Genomic DNA, 14,478 nt, shown 5'->3' with positions numbered 1-14,478 from the left:
CAGACAGACAGGAAGGAAAGGGAAAGGGCAATTCAGAAAGAAGGACAGCAAGGGGTCTACTTGTCCACAAGGAAAACTGGTGCACTGGGGGTAGAAGCAGCAAGTGGATCTAGGGGAGAGACACAGGGATCTTTCCCTTCTGAGTGGATGCAGTTCAGATGCCACCTCCTCTTACATCCTATTAGACTCTGCTCATTGAAGGAGCAGCATGCAACAGCTAGGAGAAACTCCACCACCTACCAACCAGCAACCTACCAACCAACCACACAGCCTATTATATCTCCCCCCTTAACTTCTGCTGCATCCTCGTGACACACACCCACCAAGGGGGAAGAGCCATTCTGCAGCAGTCTCTCAGCCGCGAGTACATCCTTTCCAAAAGTGCTTGCGGGGCCAGTCTAACTTCACCACATTTCAATACCTTTCTTGTCTCAGGACAGCGTTGCTGCATTTTCATGTATCAGTCTCAAACACTTCAAGATGGAGCTGCTTTCTCCCAAAGCAGAGAAAGATTCGCTTCCCACTGATGTCGTCTTAACATGTCTATCAAGTCCTAAGATGGAACCTCCTTGATTTTTACTGTCGTCTTATCTGACAGCTACTGTCTTGGCCAACAACAGATCAAAGCTAGGACCTCCAAACTAAAAGCTGTGAGCTCTGCTGCTGAAACTAATCCTCAGTATATAAAAGCAAGGGAGGGACCAGAGAGGAGGCAGACGCCGCTGTAAGCAGATGTGATCTGGATCAGCATGAGAGGAGCCGTGTGGCTCCCGTGACTCAGCACGCACGCACCCCAAGCTCCTTTGCCCGTTGCTCGGCCTTGACGTCGACCTCCACAGGCTCCTCTCCCAACCCACCGCAGCCGGTCTCCATCCTCACCGCGAGCCCCGTGCGGTGCAGCCCTTGCTGCCATCTGCTGCCAGCCGCCGCGGATGTGTGCCGCAGCTCCCGCACACACGCGCCCGCCGTGAGTTGCTGCATTCTGCAAATTAACAACGGAGCAAGCGCAATTAAAAGGGAAGAAAGGCAGGGTAATGCATCATAAAAGGGACTTTATTCTTTTATATTGTCAATTGCAATTTAGCTTTAATTATTTATGGTAATACTTTAGAGTGTGCTAGTAAGCGCTCTATAACATGATTTATAAAAGAAAGGAAACCTAAGTAATAAGTAATGTTCGCTACTGCATCTGCTATTGAATCTTTGCTGGGGTGGAGAGCGCTACACACCAGCCCTCTCTGTGTGCAAAGTACCAATTAGCAAAGCTCTATTGTAAAACGCAAAGGTTTGATCAATGGGAAAAATCCACTTGAAAACAGTGAGCATGCTGGTTCCAGTTATAAAAATTGCCACATTTCTATACAGTAAGTGACTTTTTATCTGCAGCTGAGGGGCACTTAAAGCGGGCACGTTGTTCCTTCAGGTAGGCACGGGAGGCCGGGAGAAGCTGACCCCGGCGCTAAGCTCTAGGCAACGCAGCTGCGCTCTTTACAGAGCGGGGCTGGCAGCAGCCAGCAAAACCGGACTGGTTCTGCGTGTGCACAGAAAAGGTGCTGGCCGCAGAGAGGGCACGGTCTGGGCTGAGCGCGTGACTGCGGAACAGCCAGGCTTGGTCCTGCGCCCAGGTACGTCAGAAATCTGGGGAAGACTCTCCCTCTCCCCGGACCCGTGTCCTCCCTCGCCTGCCTGTCTGCGCCGCCTGGCTTTCTACAAGCTTTAAGGGCCATGAGACCTTGCCCCCTCGGCTGTGCAGCCAGCGGAGTGCAAGTCTTGGGGAAGGCCTTCCCCAAACCCTCTGCGCTACTGCCCACTTACGTTGCTCGAACAACCAGCTGAATCCTTAACAAAACAATAATACATTCCCCGTAATGAGAGGCCATTGAGAATAATCACAGAATTAACAATTTCCAGCGCTACGGCTGCCCTTGACCATATAGAAGAAACACGGAAAGGGTCCGTGCACAACCTAAGAAAAAGAGAAGAAAAAGGCTTGCTTTATACCTTTCAATTATTATCCTCTTCAGCTTCACAAGTAAGAACAGCAGGCAAAAAGCAGTGTGGTGCTTTGTTTTTTTAATTTAAATAGCAGTTTCCTTTAAATAGTATGTTCCAGCTGTAGAAAGATTTAAATCACTGACTGAGATCAATTAGCCTAGGAAACAAGGGAAGTATTTTAATGGCCCTTTGATTGCAGAGGCTGCAGCTCCTCCAGCGCTGCTCTGGAAGAGGATGGTTTAAGGCAGGAAGAGGAGGCAAATCTAAGCTTTCAGCCACATGCTTTGCTGCAAGTCCAGCCATTCCCCTTCGAAGCGAGGAAGATGGTACCCTCCAGGAGCAGAGGCCCCGCGGGTTTTCTATGTGCCCTGGGCTTCCCATTGCAGCAGGGACAGCACCGCCAGCCCTGCCTGGCACGACCCTGGGGGCCGCAAGGCCTCGGCAGCCTCCCTGGTGAATCAGGACAAGGAAATCGGGTCAGCGGCATGGCAAGCGCCAGCCAAATGGATGCCCGCCAAGGGATTACGCGAGAGGCAGCGTGACAGAGCCCAGGGCCATCTGATGGGAGAGGACACTGTCAGAGCAGAGCGACAGCTCCTCACGCAGTCCCCATGCTGGTGACAGCCAAAGCTGTTTGCTGTTTGCGTGGCTCAGCAAGGAGCACTGCAGACTAGCTTGGGAGCTACCGACTGAATTGGGCAGGCCCTCCAAAAGCAGGGGGGATCAGCTCACGGTCACCAGCCAGTTAATGACAGCCACAGCCCGAGAGCAATTCAAAGCATCGGCACTAAAGGGAGAGCACTCGAGGGCCACAGCTCGGGGAGAGATGCCGACCGACTCTACGGGTTGGGAGAAAAGAAAACTCCAGGCCCAGCTGATGTGTACGTTAATCGGGTAACGGCAGACAAGGAAGGCAGCCCTGCCTCAAACACACTCCTGGAAACTGCAAAGTCCCCACATGTAAGTCTGAGAGCCGCAAAAGAATAAAACACAAAGTCTCACTGTCCAGGATCAAGGACACTGCAGAAATACGGGGGAGAGAAACTTGGCTGCTAGCAGCAAGGTGTCTGCCGAGCAGTGACAGATTTCAGCAGGGCTCGGGCCACACAACTGGTGTTTTCTGCGCTTGATCAGCATCAGCCCTTCCCAGAGGCACGTTTCCACCAATTCAGGCAAAGACGCTTCACAGCAGTCAGGCGGCACGTGGGATCTCAACGCTCTGCAGCAATCCCTGAGCAAACTTCACCCCACAGAAGACGAGGCGGACAAGATGCTCACTGCTGCCTGGGAAAACCAAACCCACAGTAAAACCGAAATCACACAGTGATGGCTTTCAGAAATCCTGGTTCTGCAGCATGCCTACTCCCGGCAGTGGGAGCACAGGGCTTGACATACACTTAAGATGAAAAAAAGGACCCCACTTTTCACAGGCACTCAAGAAATCACAATAAATGAATAAGGGCTGCATTCATACAAAGAGGAACTTGCACACATATGAATTCTCTATCCTCACCTGCAAAGCCACCTTGCTTGCTTTGAAAACAGAGGACAAAGTGGTTCACCCAGCAGTGTAACAGCAAACAGCAGAAGGAATTGGACCCAGGAGTCCTGATTCTGAATTTCTGTTGTAATCGTTCCCCTCCCCTCCTGGCTCTACTGCACAAAGAACCAGGAAGGGAGATCCTTGCTTTCAGCCCCCTGCTCTTGGCATTAGCCAACGCAGGTCGTACACTAGCTAACACAAGCATCCGCATCCACATGCCAAGAAGGCCACCACTAGCCCTGGCACAGCTCCCTCCCTAGCTTTAACCAGCTACCTTGGGTACTGATAAAGAGCCTTAAGGATCACAGGCTGCAACATCCAAGTAGGATCATGGATAAAAATACTCGGACAAACAGCTCATGCCAAGTTCCTCGCTACCAGCTGTTGCTGGTGCTCAAGACAGGCAGCTCAAACTGAAGTTTGGGTTTGTCCTTCTGAATGTCTGAGGTGCAGGCAGCCCCACAGCTACACACCTGAAACGTGGCCCTGTTCCGAACCTCCCTGAGCCCAACTCACTTCCTCAGTTTATTAAATGGACAGAACAAAAGGAAATCACCTATTATCTTTCTGCACATGCACCCTTCTCCCTGCAAAAAGGTGCAAGTGTGAACCATACAAAATGCAAGAGTGAGGCGAGGGCAAATATCTCCACTCATCTACTGCAGAGAAGAGAGAAAGCACTGTTTAAAAATATTTCCCAGCAACAAAAGGTCTAGGATCCCATTCAACCCCCAATGACCGCGTCATCTTAATAAACCCTGATAACCAAGCGATTACGTTAAAAGCTGTCAAGGGCTATGCTGACCAGAGCAGCCCTCTCACCAGCTTCAAGCAGCTTTGCTGGGGAAGAAAAAAAAAAGTCGTAATTCAATCATCTTGGAAGAGTCTATTCCCCACTGATCCCGGGTGATCAGCCTTAGAGTTGAAGTAACATTACATTCAAGTCACTGAAGATTTTCACTTTTTTTTCCTCTCTCCTTTTTCATTTTTTAAAGCAAGAACTGAAAGGCAGCAAAGATAAAAACTGTGTTAAACTGGAACTGGTTCACCTAGGGGAAGCAGAGACATAACACTCTTTCTTTGGATGCTGTTTTGAATCCAGCCCCAGTGAGTAACACGACAACGGTCACCAGGGTCGGACAGACGCCTGAAAGGCAAGACCAGGAGAGGACAATGTGGGCGAGCCGGGCCGCGCCGCGGGGAGGAGAGCTCCCGCGTCCAGCGCTGCCAGGCAGCTCCCCCCTTCTCCCCAGCTCTTTGGCAGCGCTAGAAGCAACCCCGGGAATCAAAGCAGGCTGGAAGGACCTCGCTGCCCTCTGATGTCCTGCCAGGGCAGCACCGGGAACAACAGGAAGGGGACGGGTGGAAAACTAAAGACAGTTGGAAAATGGAGAGTTGTCATCAGGTACCGAGCACTTCCTCAGTGTCAGGTCAGCGCTGAGAAGGTGGGGATCCGCGAGCTGGCGCTACGCACCAAAGCCTGCGCCCGCTGCCCGTCGCCGAGGGGGGCGAAGCGCGAGCGATCGTTCGGAAAGAGAAGGGGCAGGGGGACGGGAAAGCCACTTACTTTCAGCTACGCAACCTATCAGCAGCACGGTGAGGAGGTTCACGAGGGAGACCAGCGAAGACATCCCAGGGCTGGGAAAGATCCTCATCCTCCGCAGCGGCCTTCAGCCCCAGCCGGGAAGGCTCTGGCTCAGCAGGACTCACAGCGTCTCCAAAGCGTCGTCAGCACCTGCAGGCGCACAAAGCAAGGGGGGAGGCACTGAGACCCGCGAGCGAGGGCAGCGGGTGTCGCGGAGGGAGGCGGCGGTGAGCGGGGCCGCACGAAAGCCAGCGCCGGGCGCTGTCCCCGCCACGCGGTCCGCCACCGCGATGGCACGGCGGAGCCGGCCGACCCCATGGCCGCGCGGAGCGGGCGGCGCGCGACGGCAGCCTGCTCCAGCCGCGCTGCCCCGGCAGGCGATGGCGAATTTCCGCGCGCGCAAAGGGAGGGAACGACGCAGGGAAGAGGAGCGCAGGCGGGAGGCACCGGCTGCGCGGAGACGGCGTTTAAAGTTTAACACCCCGCTGCCTTCCCCTGCTGCATCGCACCGCCAGGCAGCCAGCACGTGAGCAGTGAGGTGTGAAAGGATGTGGCCTCTCAAAGGGCGATTTTTCCACAAAAGCTTGGGGCAAGGAGGTGCAAAAATTGAAACCACACACATGAAAAGCTTAGGAAGGGGAAAAAAAAAAAAGCCCCCAAAACACAAAAGGGAAGATGAAGCAGGAGATGCCTCCCCAGCACCCCCTTCATTTGCTGAAGGTAGGTGCAGTCGGGGAGGGGTTCTCTCCTGCTCAGGAAGGCTTCGCGCAGAACAACAGTCATCCCAGGACCCGGCACGCTCGAACCTCAGCTTGGGGACAGCCGGGTGTCACAGGGCCCCCGTCGCAAGCAAACGCACGCCGGCGAGCGCCCAGGCTTCTTAGCAGGGCCGCGACCAGAGCAGCCATCGCGCCCGCCTGGGAGTCACCGCTCCGCTCAGCGCCCGAGTTTCTCCACCCGCAATGCAGGGCCGCTCCTCCACACCCACCCCGCGCGCCTGGCGGGGAGCCACGTCACCGAGCGAACACGAACCCAACACGGAGAAGGAGCGAGCGTGGGGGAGGGGGGGGGGGGGGGGGGGGGGGGGACACACCGGCGGACCCCAACTGACCCGACGTCGCGGCAAGCAACCGCAACCGCCGAAGGACGCAGGAGAGGTTTTCTCCCGATGGCGCGCCGGGTGCAGCAGACCGCGGCTGCAGGACAGGCGGGGGATATCGGCAGCAGCGAGTTCAGCGCCAGCCCGCTCCCCCTTGCCCTGCCGACACATTTCCATGGAGACAACTCCCGGCTCCGCGAAGCAGGCTGCTTACAGCTTTATCTTGATCCCTTTGCAAAGCTGGAATGGCATTAAGGGAGCTGCGTTCTCAGCAGCTATCCCAGTCCTGTGTCTCAATATCAGCAAATGTTTCCTTCGGCCAGAGAGGCAAGCTTCGCCCCAGAAGGGCTGAAAACGGAGGGGAGGCAGAGCGATAACAGCAGCCACAGCCCCCCACCAGGGTACGGGGCCGAGGCTCCTCCACCAGGCAGGCGCTGAGCACCGCCGTAACGGGCAGGAGCTGCACGAAGGAGACTCTCAGATCTGTACGGATTCCTTCCTGCTATAAGTTACCCCAATTAAAAATCAAAACTGGGGTTTATCACCTTTTGCAGAAAAGCCAGGCAGGAGATATTGTACCGTGATCAAAGGCTTTAAAAGGACTAAGGGGATGGCAAGGTTGCCTGAGCTTTCTGATATACATCAGGGTATGAAACCATCAGGACAGGCGGTGTGAAGGGGCATTTTAATCTTTTTCTGTCCCATTAATGCTCCAAGGCCGAACTATACAGAATTAAAAGAACAGCCAGGATAAACAAGAAGTCCACAAACGTACTCAACCCCAAAGAGCAACTTTTCAGTGAGACGCTGTGGACTCGCACTTTGAGGATCAGAAAGCCTCTGCTGTGCGCTCTGCGCTAGTCTAGATCCATTGCGCTTCAGTTCTGCCTTGTTAAAGCCGAGCAGAAATACCAACTCTGTCACAAGAAACAGAAAAAGAAAATGATCAGAATTACGCCACTGGGAATCTCTTCTAATGTTTGCTCTAGACATTACTATAACGCGCACAAAGGCTCCAGCCTGCTGTAACATGGGGTTTTGCAGGGTTCTAGGGGGAAGAACAACGGGCCGGGCTGCTTTCTGGTGTCAGAGTCCGAGAACACCACGAGTAGCTATGATGGTAACCGTTAATTAAACTGGGGACACGGTATCAAAGTCGGCATAGTAAAGGGAACAGCGCCGGTGGCTTCTTGCCGCTCCACAGCCACACATCATCCAGTTCCCACCAGCAAGGCTGGAGGGGGACAGGGCTGGTGGAGCAGGGAGAAAGCCTCCTCTCAGCTCCTTTAGCTCTCTGTAGTTCAAAAAAATAGGAGCTCTGTTTATCTGACTAAAATCTCCCCACAGTCCCAGCAAATGCCACTAAACCCCTGCTTGAGCCTCGGTCGCTCTCTAAACAGCACCGGTGACCCTCTGCGGCTCTGCGCAGACGAGAGGCCGTGCTGCCCTCCCTGCGTGGCTTGCCCCAAAAGCCCCCGCAATGATGGGGGAAGCATTGGGGACCTGCTCTGCCTGATCTGGAGAGAGACAGCCTGGCAGCTTCGCTCTCCTGAATCCAACGTGGATTTTCATGCCACTTAATGGGCTCGATAGAGAAGGCCTGGTTAAGGAGATATGGCAACAGCTCTAGGATTCAAGAAAGAGATGCCAGAGGGTGACACTTCCACTCCGGTGCTAATGTGTTTCTCGAGCCCTTGACAGAGACAGAAAGTGCTGGCAGAGATATTAGGACATGTCAACTTCAATCCAGCAACTCATCCTTCAGAGCAGGTACGTCACCGGCTGTCTCCCCCCGGACACAGGATTATCAGGACAGCAAGATGTGCACCCACCCAGCCTCCCTGCGGACGCCGAGGAGAGGCCGGGGAGGAGTCTGCTCTGCTTGCTTGGTGGCAACGGGGACGCTGGAAACGAAGCGTTATTCACTGCAGTATTCCTGCCTGCAACGCGAAACACGCAACATTCGGAAACCCAGCTACCACGCAACAGGCCTCTCCGGCCCTGCCGGCAGCACTGAATTCAGGCGGGAATTGCTTTGATGAGCGCTCAAATCGCAAGAGTTTCATCACCCATCCTCTGCCCTCCTCCGCAGGTGCAGTTTACCTTACCCGGGCTCTTTGAAGCAGGTTTGCATCACTCCTCCCGCCTGTCTGCCAAGCACCCAGCCAACCTCCTGGCACTGTACAAGCAAACATCACGGCAGTTCCCTGCACTGCTCCACAGACCCATGAACTCTTGCTAAATTCACTGGCACAGGATCTCCTGCAGCACAAGCAAGCCACCCAACAGACCTCAATCCTTATTAAAGGATGCAATTCAGCAAAGCCGTGGCCGCACTGGGGTCAGAGCTGTCTTGGTACAGTCACATTTCAGAAATAAGATTAATTCTTGCAGTGAAAGAGCCCCTGTAAGGCCTTCTTTCTTGTGCTCTGCCTGATCTCCTCTCATTCTAAGCATGTAAACGGGTGCATCCTGTAAGCGCTGTGCGCATAGTCTTGAAGGATATTATTAAAAATGATAAGATACAGAAGTGTTTGCAGGAAACAGTCTCCCATTGTGGCTCCTCCAGACAGAGCCTGGGATTTTCAGGGACCCAAGGGTGCTAGGCACAAAGCGTAAAATGCTCAAAAGCACCTACAGGTCTTAAGGGCTTAAGTTCCATTGAGAGTCAAAGGGACTTAACCTAAGCCACTAAGATGCTTTTGAAGATTTTCCTCCCAGCAACTCCCATTTCAGAGGGTGCTGGACACCTAACTCCCTTAAGCTACTTTGGGTATCCAAGGGGATATAGGAGGAGGGGGCTTATCTACCAAGCAGTTTGGCTAGCTTAGATCCTGCTGCTTAAAGAAGGAGCCTGCGGCAAACATTGCTAAAAAGAGCCACGCAGGTATCTTGCCATTTATTGAGTTACTTTTTTTAGCCCAAATGGAACCGGTGACTGAAATGTTTGCTCTGGGTTTAAAAAAAAATCCCATTAGGAAGGGGAAACAAGCCTTCATTTCAGATTCATTAGAGTGAAACAACTTGAAAATGTTTCACAAAACCTTCTCCCGTTTCTGTTTTGTCTGCATGCAAAAAGGAGAAGGGCAATTTTAAAGAAATCTGCTGCAAAAAGTTTCATCAGCCAGATCTAGTGAATGATTAAACATCTTCATTTGCCATAGCTGCCGTGGGAGAATTACTCCCATTAGACATATCAATCGAAGCAAACACCTTACAGGCAGAGGGCTGCACTGAGGTCTCTCTTCCTTGCAGCATCACCGGCTCAGTTTGTGCTGCTTATTAGCAAAGGTCAGCGGGTCGCTTCATTTCCTCCCAGCAACCTCTTTAAAGAAAGAAAGAAAAGCTTTTAGCACAACCACTAGCTCATTTGTCACCTCCCCCGGGGAGGGGAGAGATGAAATTTAAATACGCCGCCCCACATTGCTACCTCGCGGCTCCCCCGCGCCTGGCCCCGGCAAAGCCGGCCGCACGGGGCCGGCGCGCGGTCGGTCGCCAGCGGCCGGTGCCACGGGGCCGCCGGCCCCCGCCGGCCGGGCAGCAAGGCGCTGCCCTGCTCCCGCCGCGCGGCCCTCTGCCCGCAAGCCCCCGCGGCGCCCGCGGCGCCCGCGCTCGGGTTGCCTCGCGGAGGTGCGTTAGCCTCGTTTCCCGAGGAAATAGAGCGTGAACGCAGGAGCTCCGAGTGCGGGCTTCTGCCGCTCGCCCCCGCCGCCCACCGAGGACGTGCCGCCCGGTTTAAATGCCCTCTGCGCGGTGAGACGGTCCCTCCCCGTCGGTCGGGCGAAGGGCAGGCAGGGACGCAGGCGCTGCGAGCGGCGAGCCGGCCCCAACCCTCCCGGGACCCGAGGGGCCCCGCGAGGACGCTCGCCCGGGACAGACAGACCCCTAGGAAAGGGCCAACTCAGGGAGCGGGGCAAAGGGAGGAGCGCGGGGTCCCGGCGCAGCTCCGCAGACCCCGGCGAGACGCTGGGCCAGAGCCGCGCGCACGCAGCCTGCAGCCGTCGCTGGCGCATCCTTCGCCTCGCAACAGGGAGGCGCTGAGCGTTCTCCGGACCGCCCCGCGCCTGCTGAACAGAGCTATCAGGCCAGCTGAGCTTAAAAAAAATAAAGATGCTGCCTTCTAGGCCACTTCATCTCAGCCGAAACGCCCCCGAGATGGGAAGCCTGTTGCTGCTCAGAGCTGCTGTCTCTGCGGGAGGTTCAGTGCCCAGCACGGGCCTCTGCAAGGACCAAGTGCTCCCAGCAGCACTTCTCCATGCTTAGTAAAACAGATCCGACCCCAGCAGCACAGCTCCCCTCAGTACCAGCCCCACGCCAAGGGCTGTGCCGCAAGGACCGATTTCTGAAGATGGCTGATCAGTGCTGTCCGCAAAACGAGGCCTCGGAGTTACTTCCGCGCCAGCCCCTTCCCTCCGAAGCTGCGGTCCTGCCTCCATGCCCTGGCACAACTCTGCAGCCCATCAAAACACACGGGCCATCGTCCTGGCAAACCCAATTACAGCAGCTAGCAAAGACCCTTCAGAGCTGAGCATTACTGTTTATCTTTCATAGAGAGTTATTTAGATCTTTAAAAAAAATATTTACAAGAAAGAGGCAGAGCATTATCTTCCATGGAGAAACAAACACAGATGGAGGGGGAAAAAAGAGCTTTGATCAGGGCTGGCTCGGTCCAACATCCTGCTTTGCATGCACCGATCTCCAAGCAAGGCCTTGGACATGACAGTATGATCCCCTTCACAACGTGGGAAACCAGGAGAAACTGCACGCCGAGACAGCGCTCCGAGCGCAAAGTCATACGGCCGTCAATCGCTTTTGCACGCTCACGGTCCGTTTTTCCTCCTTTCCGAGCATCTCCCATCTACTCCCACATGCGGAGCACCCGGCACCGTCCCTGAGCGAGAGCACGAGGGCGATTTTGGGGTGCAGAAGAGACACGGCCTCTTCCCTCCCCACTGCCGGAGGGCCTGGCGGCACGGAGAGGCGCAAGCGCTGGTCACCGCCGGAGAAAGGAGACAGCAATGCAATTGCAAAAAAAAAAAATGCATTTATTTTTACTTATTTATCGAAGCGCCGCGCTCGCCCGCCCGCCCCGTCTCTCCGGGCGGCCGGCCTCCGCGAGGGGAATAAACTCGACCCTCTGCACCAATAAGGCTAACTAGAAAATCAGCAACAGCCGCCTCCTAACGCAGCCGGGCCTGCAGCCGCGCAGGGTCATCGCGACGCGCTCGGGAGTCGCGGGGGCATCGCGGGCCAGCGAGGAGCACGCGGCAGCCCCGCTCCTCACCGCGGACACCCTTTCTCCACCCTGGAAAACACAGCCCTAACGACCACCAGAGCTTCTCCAAATCAGAGATATCAGGCACCACACAAAGAAAGCGGAGGGGGAAAAAAAACAGCAAAAAACAAGGAGCACAAGCAAACAACTGCCCCAAACCAACAAAACTGCAACAGCTTTTCTGATGCCCAGAGTCCAACATGAGAAAAGGCATTTCGCCACCCCAGACCAAACGAGGATGTGGGTGAGCGCTCCAGCGTCCCAGGAAGGAAAGGCGACATCCTGGAGCCTTGCTTGAGTCAAGTGTGCGTGGGTCAAACTAAGCATGAGAAAAATACCGAGCCACAGAGAACCAGGGCTCTTTGGACCTGGTGTGAGGAGGAGCTGCCCTGGGAAGAGCCCGTCCAGATGGCACCTGTCCCTCCAAGCAGGCTAATCCCTCCAGCTTTGGCTTACTGCTCCCTTCACGTAACAACTTGGAGGCCACCTTGTCTTACAACCTGTCCCACCCACCAAACCGCTCTCCCACGACAGTGCAGGGACTCCCTTTGCCGTGAGCTGCGGAGGAAGAGGCAGGGGCAGCCACAGCTCCTTCCTCACCCTGCAAACCCAGCGCGAGCAGCGGGTTGCGAGCAGCTCCTGGGGTGCCAGTGTCGCTCCCCTCCGACTAGCTCAGCTGCGGACAAAAACCTGCCCCACTTCCCCCTCCAGCTCCTCAGTGGAACAAACCATAGGTTTCTGCTGCTCTTTAAGGGCACCTTAAGCTGAATTCCCACCAAACAGGCTGTTGCTACCAAAGAGTCTCCTGTAAACTCCCACTACGGACGGCCAGTGGGTTCCCGGGCCAAGAGCACAAAAGGCCAAATGCTCCCCAGCGAGGCGCATCGCTCTGATGCAACGCGATCAGCCTAGCTATTGCTGCTACAAGTCAGTGCCCCAAAACGCACCTCTCACCAGCCCCGGCTCCCACGGCCAAGGGACGCAGGCAGACTGCCCCCACTTCTTTCAGAAAGAGGCAACTGAACCCCAGAGGCTGGTGCAGCTCAAGCCCCCACGGAGGAAAGCCTGAAGCCTTGGGAAGCAAAAAAAGAAAGAAATACATTTCCTTCTACGGCCTGTATATGACACGGTCACTCCTGTCTGCATATCACTGGATAGCCGGTTTGGGAGAAGAAACGGGAGCGCTGCAGCCCCTGCTCGAGGAATGCAGCGGCCCAGGCACACTCTGCCTATCAGCAAAAACCAAAACAGAGGAAATAAAAGCAGCAAAGCAAACAAGAAAAGTTTAGCCTAACTACTATTTGGTGGTAAACGAAAACCACTGTGGCAACAGCTGATGATCTGCACTGTTTCCTCATACCCCGTGAAAAAGGTAAGATCATTCTGCAATTAGAAAAGGTTGAGGAACAGCAGTGAGAACAGCAGGGTGTACCCGGCTACTCCGCGCTCATCTGCAAGCCCCCAAGCAGGGAGCAAGGACGGGTGGCCTTGCTCTGCGGCAGGGCAGAGCAGCTGGTCTGCCTTGGTCCATGCTGCAGAGCTGGTGTCACTGCCAGGCCTCGTGTCTCACCCATGAGCAACTGGCGAGAAAGGGCTAATCAAGGTTATTAGGGAGCACTGGCTTCCCCAGCTGGGTTTCGTGACAGCCCCTTGGGAGTCCTGCCCGGGCGGGAGCTCACCTGCGTTGGGAACGTAACCACCTTTGTAGGCAAGTTCCCATCTTCAGATCAAGTGTGTGGCAATCAAAGACCAACACGAAGGTGGACTGCACTCCTTCGGCCAGCAGGAGCTCAGGGATGTCATTCCCCGTCCTTGCTTTCCAGCTCACCAGCCCTCTTCCCTTCAGTAGCCTCTTGTCCCTGACCCAACTTTTCCTCTCCAAGCGCTCCAGCCCTTCCAGGCTGCGCAGGGGTTAAACTCCAGAAAGAGGATTTGGTTTTGAGCTTGCAAGACAGAAGATGAGCAAATCCCTTCCCTGGCTCTGGCAGGAATCCTGTGTCTCAGACCCACCAACCAGGGGAGATTAAGACAGGAGAAAGAGAGAGAGAGAGAGGAAGAAAAAAAAACCCCATCCATCACTCACTGCCATGATCTCATCTGAATGTAAGGGCTAAGCTGGGATGATGCTAGGTCACTGCTTGGGCTGGTGGGGCCCTGCAGAGCAGCAGACACCAGAGCAGGCCGACCAGAGACTTAGGCTGCCCTGCTCAAGGTCAGCAGAGCTAGGAAGGTGCTTCCACTCTCTGCGCTTGCTTTCTCTCCAATTTAATTCCGGCTTGTCTATCGAGGGAAGCCTCTGGCTCTTGTCACATCCTTGCAGAGGGCCCTCGCTCTAGCTGGTGCCTCCAGGAGTTACCTTAACGCATTGCAAAAAGCCCCACACTACACACCAGTGCACATAAACATCCGCACGGCGCGAGGCAGGCACGCGCCGGAGCCGAGCAGCTCCGACGAGCAGGGCTTTGCCGCAATTTCCATCTTCCATATGAGGTGCAAAATTAAGAGGCTCCTAAACAAGCAGAAACTGGGGAAAATCATCAACCTCACTGAATTCCCGCTCCTGCCCAACAGCCTGATCTTGCCCTGCTGGGCGAGTTGTATTAAACATGATTTTCTTCCCTTTCTGCTCCGAGCAGCTGTAATAGCGCAGTCCCGCAGGGCTAACAGCCATCCCACCCTGGAGGCAGCTGCATTTCACTGGTTCGGATAAAGCAACCCATACACGGCCGAGCCACACCGGGATGCATCAGAGGGCTGCTTACAACATCTGTAAGCATCCTGAGATTAATATCCACATACAGCACGCTGTGAGAGAGGAGCTGGAGAGAGACCCTGGAAAAACCTATCCATTGCCTGAGATTCAAAAAGACTCTGCCCAGCAGGCAGGTCATTTTGTATTTTACTTTAAACCAACACAAGGGCTGTTATACATTTATTTATTTATTTATTTATGGCCAGCCAGAGTGATCACTTAGGTTTCC

At 54.8% G+C, this 14,478-nt stretch overlaps 1 protein-coding gene across 12 annotated transcripts in view; it reads right to left on the bottom strand.

Moving 5' to 3' along the window:
- Positions 1-14,478, bottom strand: part of PTPRS (protein tyrosine phosphatase receptor type S) — a 139,037-nt gene that overhangs the window by 93,321 nt on the left and 31,238 nt on the right. For 11 of the 12 annotated variants that reach the window (XM_062595962.1, XM_062595968.1, XM_062595966.1 and 8 more), the window contains one exon: positions 5,106-5,273. In XM_062595962.1, the coding sequence (XP_062451946.1) occupies positions 5,106-5,193 (88 nt within the window). In that variant the 5' untranslated portion in view covers positions 5,194-5,273. Of the gene's footprint in view, positions 1-5,105; positions 5,274-9,440; positions 9,548-14,478 lie in introns of all 12 variants that reach the window. The other variant, XM_062595964.1, reaches the window with a different exon arrangement.

This window comes from Rhea pennata, chromosome 27 (genome assembly GCF_028389875.1).
Source record: "Rhea pennata isolate bPtePen1 chromosome 27, bPtePen1.pri, whole genome shotgun sequence".
Lineage (NCBI taxonomy): Eukaryota > Metazoa > Chordata > Aves > Rheiformes > Rheidae > Rhea > Rhea pennata.
Note: the sequence above shows the minus strand (reverse complement) of the source record. Positions and strands in the feature narration are given on the sequence as shown.